The sequence below is a fragment of the Sorex fumeus genome, unplaced genomic scaffold (assembly GCF_029834395.1).
Source record: "Sorex fumeus unplaced genomic scaffold, SorFum_2.1 ptg000072l, whole genome shotgun sequence".
Taxonomy (NCBI): Eukaryota; Metazoa; Chordata; class Mammalia; order Eulipotyphla; family Soricidae; genus Sorex; species Sorex fumeus.
The window spans coordinates 4,296,440-4,306,609 of record NW_026606129.1 but is presented as its reverse complement, the minus strand read 5'-3'; the positions used below and the strand labels follow the sequence as shown (position 1 = coordinate 4,306,609).

Here is a 10,170-nt window from a genome sequence, read left to right as displayed (position 1 = left end):
TACGACACAGTGAGGGGCTCCAGGCGCCCCCCAGCTGGCCCAGGGCCGCCGTTCGGTGGATGAGACGCTGTTGTCATGGAGATGCGCAGTGGCCCCAGGTGGGCACCGGGAGGAGGCACGAGCGTCCCGGGTCCTCTCCCAGGCCCACCCCGGGCTCGGGCCAGGCGGCAGGAGAAAGTGCTGGCAGGCCCCGGTTCTTCGGTGTTCCGGGTCGCACGCGCGGCTCTGCCTGGATCCCACCGGGGCCGGGCGGCGAGGTCCGGGGCCGCCGGGGCCGGGCAGCCGTGGAGCTGGGCAGGCCCGGCCGGCCGTCAGCATCCTGCCCGCGCGCTCTCCGGGGCGGCCACGGCGGGGGACAGGGCCGCGGGCGGGTCCTGGGTGGGCGCCTCTTCCTCGGGCGCCCACGGGGAGCCGTCGAAGGGCAGGAGGCCGGCGCAGGCGGCGGCCCCGCAGCGGCACGGCGTCCGGGGCTGCCCCTCGGGGGGCTCCTCCTGGCCCTGGTCGCCCCCGGGGTTCAGGAAGCGGCCCGAGTAGTCGTAGGTGAGCTCCTCGCCGGCGGCCACGTCCCGGGCGGCGAAGAGCGCCAGGCGGGGCACGGCCGAGTGGACGCGCACGGGCAGCATGAGCAGGTTGGGCTGGCACGAGTGGTTGAGGAAGCGGCCCACGTTGCCCACGCGCGCGGGGTCCACGAAGGTGCGCAGCGGGCGGCCGCCGGGCACCTGCTCGCGCACGGCCTGCAGGTAGTTGGGGGCGCCGGGGGGCCGCGCGCGCAGCCGCCGGGCCGCCTCGGCCGCGCCCAGCACCTCGCCCGCGTACTCGCACACGAAGCGGCCGCGCGCCAGCGGCTCCAGCGCGCGCAGCCCCCAGCCCTTGGCGCGCGCGGGGAAGAGCTGCAGGCGCGCCCGCAGCCCGCGCTGCACCACGCGGCTCCCGCACGCCGGCCCGCACGCGCACAGCGCGCCGCACTCGAACACGGGCCGCGCGGGCGCCGCGCCCAGCGCCTGCAGGCAGCGCCCCGCCGCGTCGTAGGGCGCGGGGCCCCCGCGCAGGCAGGCGCACGCGGCGCGGCAGGCGGGCGGCGGGCAGCGGCAGCCGGGCAGCGCGATCTCCGCGGGGTCCGCCGGGGCGCCGGGGCCCGCCACGGGGTCCGGCCAGTACTGCGGGGAGAGAGGGGGGCCGGTCAGCGCTCGCGGGACGGCGGCTGACCCCCGGCCCGGCCCGGCCCGGCCTCCCTCCGTCCCTCCTGCGCGGCCCCTCCCCCAACTCGGGTATCGGCGGCCAAGAAGGGGCTCGCGCGGGACAGAGCCGCTCGGCCCGCTCGATCAGGGGATCGGCACCGGTGGGCGCCGGCCCACGGCCCACCCGCTGGACCAGAATCCTGGGCCCGCAGGGGAACAAATGCGGGTGGGCCCTCGTTCCAGCCGGGACCCTACCCCAGCCCCCCTCACCTCGGGAGTGCGCCCGCGCGCGCGCGCGCACGCACACACACACACACACACACGCACACACACGGGAGTGTTTTTCGGTGGTGGGGCAGGGAGTGGGCACACACACACACACACACACACACACACACGGGAGTGTTTTTTGGTGGCGGGGCAGGGAGTGGGCACACACACACACACACACACACACACACACACACACACACACGCCCCTAGGGAGTGTTTTTCGGTGTCGGAGCAGGGAGTGGGTGCCCAGCCGGGGACCCACCCCTCCCCTCACTGCTGGACCCTCTGGCATCCGGCAAGTTTCCCTATTGGCTGTGTCCTTTTGGGTTGTGTTTCTTGTGAGCGAAATGAGTCCTGACTGACAAACCTAAGGGGAGCTGAGAAGGCTGCGGGAAAGGGCGGGAAAGCGGCTGAAGAGTGAGGAGGGGACGGGAGTGAGCAGAGCCCCCAGCAGGGACCGTCCACTCTGCCGGAACCAACAGGACCTGGCCCTGGCCCCCACACACCCGCCTCCCTCTGCCGCCACTGCTCCGGAGACGACCAATGGCACAGGCTCAGGGCACAGTGCGCAACTCCCCAGGCATCTCTCGGTCCCAGAGATGCCCGCCAAGGAGAAGACCGGATAACCCACGTACAAATATCCCCGTGGAGGGGCCGCCAGGAGTGCAGGCCACAGGCTGGCAAACAAAGTCCCCAGGGTGGAACTCGCGGGCTCGCTGGCCTCAGAGGTAACGAGGATGCGAAGCCCCGGCGGCCCATCACCACCAGCTCAGCTGAGCCTCACCTGAGCAGTGGCTCAGGGACGTGGCCACTTGGACACAGCAGGACCTGAAGGGCAGGTCAGGGACAGGGGCACCTTTTCACAGGAGCCTGGGCCCTGTAAAGGTGCCGGATTCCAGGCGAAGATGCGAGGTTTTCTGACAGAAAACTCGACATATCTCTTCCTCACCATGGTTGCGCTGAGAACCCTCACTGGAGACGTGGAGGGGGTGAGCCCCAGGTCCCTGTGTGCTCACTCGGGTGCGGTGGCCCCGCAACTAGTGCAGGGTCGGACTTTCCCGAGTCACACTGCCAGCGCGCGACTCGGGGCTGGAAGGGAGCGCTGTGGGAATCTTCATTCCTTTTTTGGTTGTTTTGAAACACCAGCTCCAAGAATCCTGGTACTTGGCCTCCAGCCCCCAGGACTTTGTCTTCGCTCCAAGCAGCTAGTAGGAGACTGAGCCAGCTCATTCTCAAGGTCAAAAGAGAATCTTCATGGGTGTTTAGAGGCTGGGTTTTGAGATCAGAAAAAAATGCTTTCATCTAACAAGGCGCTAACGAAAATCAACTCTGTGTCTGCTCGGTGCTCATGCCGGTGACACTGATAGGCCTCTTTCCAAGCTCACTGGCTGGATGTTCTTTCTGCTTTTCACAGGACACCCAAAGGCACAGAGGCGGTTACTTCTACCTTGAGTTTTTCGTGCCTTCATCCTTGTGTGTGCAGATGCCTGTGAAGGCCGGGACTGGCACGGCACAAAGAGTCTGACCTCTTGTAAAACTGGTTTTGTGTTCCCTGAATGTCTGGAAGCAAGCTAGCTGAAGGCCTCTGAAACTTGTCACTGAAATGTCCCACTGAAATGTTTATCTTCTTGGTAGGACTCTAAGTGCCAGAGGGAGTGTCCTTCTCATTTTTCTGCAACTTTAACCCTGCCAGGGAGGTTGCAGGAGCCAGAGAGCTCCAGAGCACCGGGGCCGAGGCTCGGTTTGAGCACCGGATCGCTGGTCACATTCCTCAGCTGCGGATGGAAGGACCCAGGTGTCTGCTACTGTCCCCCCCGCCCCATCCTTGCACTGTGTCTTTTCTGCTTTGCTTAAACTGGTGCCTGCCGTCTTACGGGCACACAGTGATCTGTTGAATAAGGACCTGATTGGACCAGGCACTTGGCAGAGTCTGGGCTGCGCACAGTGACTGTTTCTGATACTTAATACCCTGCTCTGAGAACTGATCCGAAGCTGCTGCTTTACGCGGTGGCCTCCGCGCTGGGTGTGGCCCGGGCCCCTCTGGGCATTCCCATGGGCCCCGGAGGACGAACGTAAGGGGGGCTGGGCCTGGCCCCTCTCCCTGCTGCCCCGCAGCGCCCGCTCGAGGCAGGGCTGAGGCGGGGCGGCCAGGCACCTGCTCGCGACCGGACCCTGAGGCTGTGCCTCCCCCTGGGGAGCTCGCCCAGGCTTCCGGGGGGCTGGCTGCCCGCGGAGGGGCGCCCGGGACACCCGAGGCCGGTGGGCGCGCGACCTGCCAGGTCCCCCCGGAGGCCCCGCGGACGCGAGCAGCACATCAGGGGCGCGACATCGGGGGGAGACACCGACCCCGGAGCACCGAGCACCGCTTCCTCGTGCGAGCGAGCGAGCGAGCGGCCGGGCCGCGGGGCCAAGGCCCGCAGGACGCACCTGCCGCGGGCCCACCTGGAGCCGCCGGCCCCGCCCCGGAAACCCCACCCGGAAGTCCCGCCCGGCCGCGGAAGTCCCGCCCCCGGCCCCGCCCCGCCCGGAAGGGGCCCCGCGCCGGCGCTACCTCGAAGGGCTCCGGCTCCGCGCCTGGGGGCCACACGCTCACGGGCAGGTTCTCCAGGCCGCGCGCGATGTCCAGCAGCTCGGGCTCCGCCTCGGGGGCTGCCGCCTCTCGCGCCATCCCCACCCGGCACGGTGCTCGGGGGCCGCGGCCTTGGTCCGCCCCGCGGAGCGTGCTGGGCCGCTGTCCCGCGGCCGCGGCGTCTGGCGGGGGTTGTAGTCCGCGGCCGCGGCGCCCGATGGGAGTTGTAGTCCGCGGCCGCGGCGCCCGATGGGAGTTGTAGTCCGCGGCCGCGGCGCCCGATGGGAGTTGTAGTCCGCGGCCGCGGCGCCTGATGGGAGTTGTAGTCCGCGGCCGCGGCGCCCGATGGGAGTTGTAGTCTGCGGGCGTGTCCTCAGGTCGTCAGGTCCGGCGCTGGCGCTGCTTGCTTGGAGGCGCCGAGTTTGACCTGTTGGGTTTGGAGGCCGGAGCTCCGGAGGCCGTCGAAGCCCTCAGAAGGTCCCTCGGTGCTCAGCCTCAGAGTTGGAGAGTAGAGACGTTTGTTGGAAAGCAGCAGGGAGAAGGAAAGGAGCTCCCGAGGCGGGAGGCACTTAGTACAGGGCTGAGTTAAAAGGGAGTTGCATGACCCCTCTTATAGGTCCCTGGTCTAGTGAATTTCTTATCAACTGACTAAAGTTACAGAGGATGCAAGGAAGTTGCGGGAAGGGCTCTTCCTGTCGGCCCCTTCGGGTGGAAATTGGGATCTTCCCATTTCCTAGCCCTTGACAAACGTGGCAAAGGCTGGAAAGTGGTTACTGGTCGCCTTGCCTCAGGCATCGTGGGTCTAGGCTCCGGGGCAGAATTTTATTTATTCGTCGATTGCCTCAAGCAGGCCCCAGTAACGTCTCTTTCATCCTAACCCTGAGATTATATTCAAGGCTCTTTAGGAGAATGAGACCCATCATTGTTACTGGTATTTGGCATATTTGGTACCCCACGGGGAGTTTGCCAGACTCTGCCCTGTGGGCAGGCTACAATCGATAGCCTGCAAGTTTGTCCAAAGTAGGAATGAGATGATAAGATGTCATGAAAGATGTCCTGATAAGATGTCCCGAGCGCGGCCGCATTTGCGGTTCCCGGAGCTGGATTTTATAGTCTCTGAGTCTTGGCCGTTGATGGGATTACACGGCGCCAGGGGGCCAGGTGGTGGGTGTGACCCCCACCTACTGGAATTTGGAGGATCTGGGTGGAGGATGCTCGACTCCAATACGAGTAGGCTGGGAGATCTCAGCCCCGGAACCCGCATGGATTTGTCCCTCTGCCAGTACCTTCATGTGTGCGGAGAGTGGTCTCAGCATGGTGGTGGCTGGTCCTGGAGGTCTTCGGCCGCTGATCAGAATTTTATGATCCTGGAAAGTTCCTGGGAAGTTAAGGCAGGACCTTGGGGATGAAGTCTGTGTTAGGTGGACCTGAGAGAGATGAAGCCTCTGGCAAGGGAAAACAGGCCTCCTCTCCCACCGGCAAGGGGAAACTGAGGCTGCTTCCTTCACTGGACCCTGCAGGTCTTTCAGCTTTTCTGTTTGTTTGTTTCTGGGCCACAGCCAGCAGTGCTCAAAGCTTACTCCTGCTTTGCGCTCCAGGCTCAGCCCCGGAGGGGCTTGGCGGCCCCTATGGGGTGCTGAGGCCACATGGGTGGCAATTAGCCTCCGCAGTGGCCCATCGCTTGCCCCCGCACCCTGGCTGGCGGTCTGGAGGCGGATGCCACGCCAAGGACTTTTCCATCCGAGAAAAGCAGAGGGAGTCTGTGGGGCTGGGGGGGAGGGGGTTGCTGGTGCTGGGAGCCCTTTGGTCCAGCCGTGTTTGGCTGATTGATTTGCTGGTCTCTTGGGGCGGGCCAGGCCCCCGGCCCCCTGTGGGTTCTTGTGCCGCTTCCCCTGGAGAAGGTCTGGCGGTCTGGCGTCACCCAGGGTCCGGCCACCTTGCTGTCCTGGCTGCGGACTCGCTTCCTTGGTGTCCCTAGAGGAGAGACGCTCTGAGCCTCCGGGTGTCTCAAAGGCAGTGGGGTGGCTGCGCTCTGTCCCGCTGACCCCGACATTGGGTCCGACCCACCTGGCCAGTGCCACCCTCTCCGCAGCCGTGGAGACACACAGGCTCCGGCATGCCACGGCAGGACCTGGCAGATGGTCGGTGACGCCTGCAGAAGCCGGCCACGTTCGTTTCTTTGCAGCCCCCACATTCAGTTCTGCGCCCCTCGTTGGTAAGCTGGGGCCTGGGCAGAAATGGGGGTTCTCACCGTTCTGGAGGCTGCAGGCCCGAGGTCGGGGCTCTCGGTGAGGGCGAGGCCTTTGGGTGCTGCACAGCTGATTGTCTCCCGTGGCCTCCCTCCCGTGGCACTCGCCTTGCACGTGGGCGGCCGCGGACGGTTGCTTGAGCACTGCCACGCATGATGTGTGGCCCACCGCCCCCCCACCCCACACCACGTTGCTCAAGATCAATATCTGATACGAACCGTACTCTGAAAGGGGCAGAGGGAAGGTGAGAGGTGGTGTCTATGCAGAAGGCTGCCAGAGCGTTGGGCCCACCGGAAGCCTTGTCGGAAAGAAGGTCATTAAAATGACCAGCAGTGTTTTTTGGTGACCTTTGCATTGGCAGTGGTTTTATTCCTTCCCCGTTTGATTGATACTGGTTTACAAAGTTGTTCCTGCTGCAGCTGGTCCAGGCACCCAAGGCTTCAGTGCCAGCCCAGCACCTCTGGGCCCTGCACCACTGTCCACTCTTCCCCGCCCACCCTCAAACCTGCCCCCTTCGCAGGCTCAGAGTCATTTATTTTCTACTGCTTCTTACCACTGCCTGGCTAATGGAACTATCAAAAATGCTTGAGTGAATGAAACTTTGGGAAAACCCAACAGTTATCTTAGATCCCATTAAATGTCCTTGCCCCCCCCCCCCCCGTGGCCCCTCCACGCAGATGTGGAGACTTGGGGAAGAGGCTCCAGGGACCCAAACCGGGTGAGAAAATGCTCACGGGACTGGAGCTGTAGCTCAGTGGGGAGGGCATTTGTCTTGCATGCATGCGGCCGACCTGGGTTCGATTCCCAGCAGCCCATAGGGTCCCCCAAGCACCTCCAGGAGTAATTCCTGAGTAAAGAGCCAGGAGGAACCCCTGTGCACTGCTGGGTGCGACTCAAAAAGCAGAAATAAAATAAAAGTGACTGGGGCAATCACAGCAGGCATCTTGCAGCCCCGGGCGCTTCCTGCCTCCCCCAAGCATCTGTGCTAGTGTGAGAGATCCTGAATTAGGTACCTAGATATCAGGGTCCTCAGGAGGGAAGATTTTTATCAGACTCGGCCACATGCTGCCCAGGTCTCTGGAGGGGAACCTCCACTTGGGCCGTGGATGGTCACTCCATCCAAGAATGCCAGGAAGGGTCAGGGGCAGTGCTGTGAGCCGTCACTGCGGCACCTTTGCTATGGCCACGGCGATCAGGGCACTGGACAGTAGAAGTACTGTTTGCCAGAGGCCTGTGGACTGGATGGGGGTTGGAGGGGCAGAGCCAGGCCCGGGAGGGGTGCGGGGGACCACCAGGGATGCAGGAGCAGGTTCTTGCTACTTCCAGGGACGGGGAACAAGGAAGACATGCGCCGATGTGCAAAGAATTTGCTGATCTTCACATTTGCGGGAGGGGAGGGCTCCCGGTGAGGGACCAGGGGCCGGTTCAATATTAGGCTTCAACAGGAAGGCCGTGGCACCAGGCCCACATCCTGCGGTGCTCAGGGCCGTGCTCACGCCCATGCATCGCATCCGGCCCGGTTCCCAGGCCCTGCTGGCCTTTCGCGTCGAGGCCAGTTTACTGCCCTGTGCTGTGGACCTCACAGAGAAAACCTGGGGCCCCGAGCAAGCTTCTAACCAGCAGACACGTGGTATATCCCCAAAGTTGGGAATCTTTTTTTTTTTCCTTTTGGGTTACACCTAGCGATGCTCAGGGCTTACTCCAGGCTCTGCATTCAGGAGTCACTCCTGGCTGTGCTTGGGGGACCCTCTGGGACGCCAGGAATCGAACCCAGTTTGACGGCGTTCAAGGCAAATGCCCTCCCCGCTGTGCCATCGCTCCAGCCCCGAAGTTGGGGATCTTGAGGAAGGTCACGGTGCAGACTCAGGGGAGGAGGGAGGAGACCCCCGCCCACAGCTGGGGGGGCTCGGGCTGCTTCTAGTTCGGATTCTTCGTTGGAAAGTTGTTTGCCTGCCGAGAACCGTTTCGAAAGACCTGCTCCGGTTCCCTCTTTTCTTAAGTTGTCAGCGATGGTCCTTCTAGAATAAGATATTCAGTTCATGTCAGCCATTCGGTTCAATTTTTATTTATTTATTTATTTATTTTTTATCGTGCTGGCAAGGAATTCAAGAGCATTTTTATAGAGTGCGAGATTAAAGAAAGGAGAGGGTGTCTGCCGGCTAACAGAGCCCATCTTCAGAGTGACAGGCAGCTGGGTTTTCCCCTTTCAGGTCTAAAGCCCATCTCTGCTTACTCTCGGCAGGGGTCTGGCTCTTCAAAATCTGCCCAGAAAATCACTTTAGGCACGTGGTTAAAAAAAAAATAAAAAGAGCATTTTTATGAGTTGCCCAAATTAACTGCTATTAATATTGAATACTACATCAATTATCCAAATTTCTTTTGACTTATTTTTCCACTGGCAAAACCCTAGCCCCGATCAGGAATAAAAAAATTGCAGTGTAATAAAATGCTAAAATAGGTTTAACTATTTTTAGCTAAATTGTGGGCTATGACCAGCCTCTCTTTTTTTTCCAAAACAAAAATGACCTTTAAATGAATTAAAAAATGATATGAATTTATTTTATACTTACCCCTTGCTCCCCTGCACGGGGCCCCACAGGGGATGTGAGGCTCACCTTGAGGGGGTTGCCAGGAATCCAACCGGGACCTCACTCTGCCCTGGGCGCTCCCCGGCCTGTTCTCACTGGGAGTCACAGACCGAAGGACTGTCTGGCCACCTCACATGCACTGACTCTAGTTAAAGTGTTCCTTTGCAATGCTTAAGAAGAAAAATGTGGCTAATGTTCTGTATGTGGTTTTGCACTCAGAAGACCCTTGCATCAAAGTCTCATTAGCATTACCTGAACTCGCTCTGGGGTGGACCTTTTAGCAGTGGGGAAAGGTCCTTTACGGAAAGTTTTAGATCTCCTGGCATCAACGATAGCACTTAATGGCTAGTTTGGAGCGTCCTAGCGTCTAATGATAAGCAACATTCCCAGAGTGAGTAGTTGCAGGGTAGCACCGGGTCCTCCTGGCAGAGCGGGGCAGGGGCTTCCCTTGGAGAAGACGCTGGCCCTGGCCACCAGCCCCATGCAGCGGCAACCTCACTGGCAGTCATGCTGATACTGGGAGTCCCCGTCCACACTTGCTTCTGGCCCTGGGTTGGGGCCCACCCCAGGGGGCGGGGCAGGCAGACTCAGGGTGATGGGGCCCAAAAGCAGCTAGACCGGTATTAATGTGAAGTGGACAGGCAGATGGTTCTGGGTCCTTCCTGAGTCACTGGACATACTTGTCTAACAAAAAATTTCCTCTGAGTTTAGGTTCTGGTAGTGTGTTTTGTTAACTTAGTTCAAAAAATTTAGACTGGTAAAGATCCCGTGCACATCTCTGATGGCATAGTATCACCATTTTAATAAAAGTGGTTTTAATAAAAATAGGCTGGAGCGATAGCACAGCGGTAGGGTGTTTGCCTTGCACGCGGCCAACCCGACCGACCCGGGTTCAATTCCTCCACCTCTCTCGGAGAGCTTGGCAAGCTACCTAGAGTATCTCACCCACACAGCAAAGCCTGGCAAACTCCCCGTGATGTATTCAATATGCCAAACACAGTAACAACAAGTCTCACGATGGAGACATTACTGGACCCGCTCAAGCAAATCGATGAACAACAGGAGGACAGTGACAGTGACAGTAAAAATGGTAAGGAAGCGAGGGCCAGATTCCCACCCCCTAAAGGACACAACTTCGTGGGTGTATGTGACAGTTGTCTATTCATTTAGGAAGTTGTTGAACTATGTTTTGATATTATCATTTTATCTTTCTGACATTTTCACTAAAGAAGTTTTCTCCGGAACAATGTGTACAGAAATTCACAGCATAGAAAAGTAAAAAATGGAACATTCTAGCTAGTGACAGGGGTCAG

At 60.6% G+C, this 10,170-nt stretch overlaps 1 protein-coding gene across 1 annotated transcript; it reads right to left on the bottom strand.

Moving 5' to 3' along the window:
- Window positions 1-311: 311 nt before the first annotated feature.
- On the bottom strand, window positions 312-4,156 carry LOC130037428 (histone-lysine N-methyltransferase SETMAR). The gene is made up of 2 exons (XM_056129271.1): window positions 4,003-4,156; window positions 312-1,157 (listed from the first exon to the last, which is right to left on the bottom strand). The coding sequence occupies exons 1-2, from the start codon at window positions 4,117-4,119 to the stop codon at window positions 312-314; spliced, it is 963 nt and encodes a 320-aa protein (XP_055985246.1). The 5' UTR covers window positions 4,120-4,156.
- Between the last annotated feature and the right edge of the window lie 6,014 nt (window positions 4,157-10,170).

Excerpts from the sequence above, each read along its gene's own strand:
- LOC130037428 (XM_056129271.1), bottom strand. The coding sequence starts at position 4,119 with ATGGCGCGAGAGGCGGCAGCCCCCGAGGCGGAGCCCGAGCTGCTGGAC. Across the intron at positions 1,158-4,002 it reads CGGAGCCGGAGCCCTTCGAG|TACTGGCCGGACCCCGTGGC; the intron begins GTAGCGCCGGCG and ends CTCTCCCCGCAG.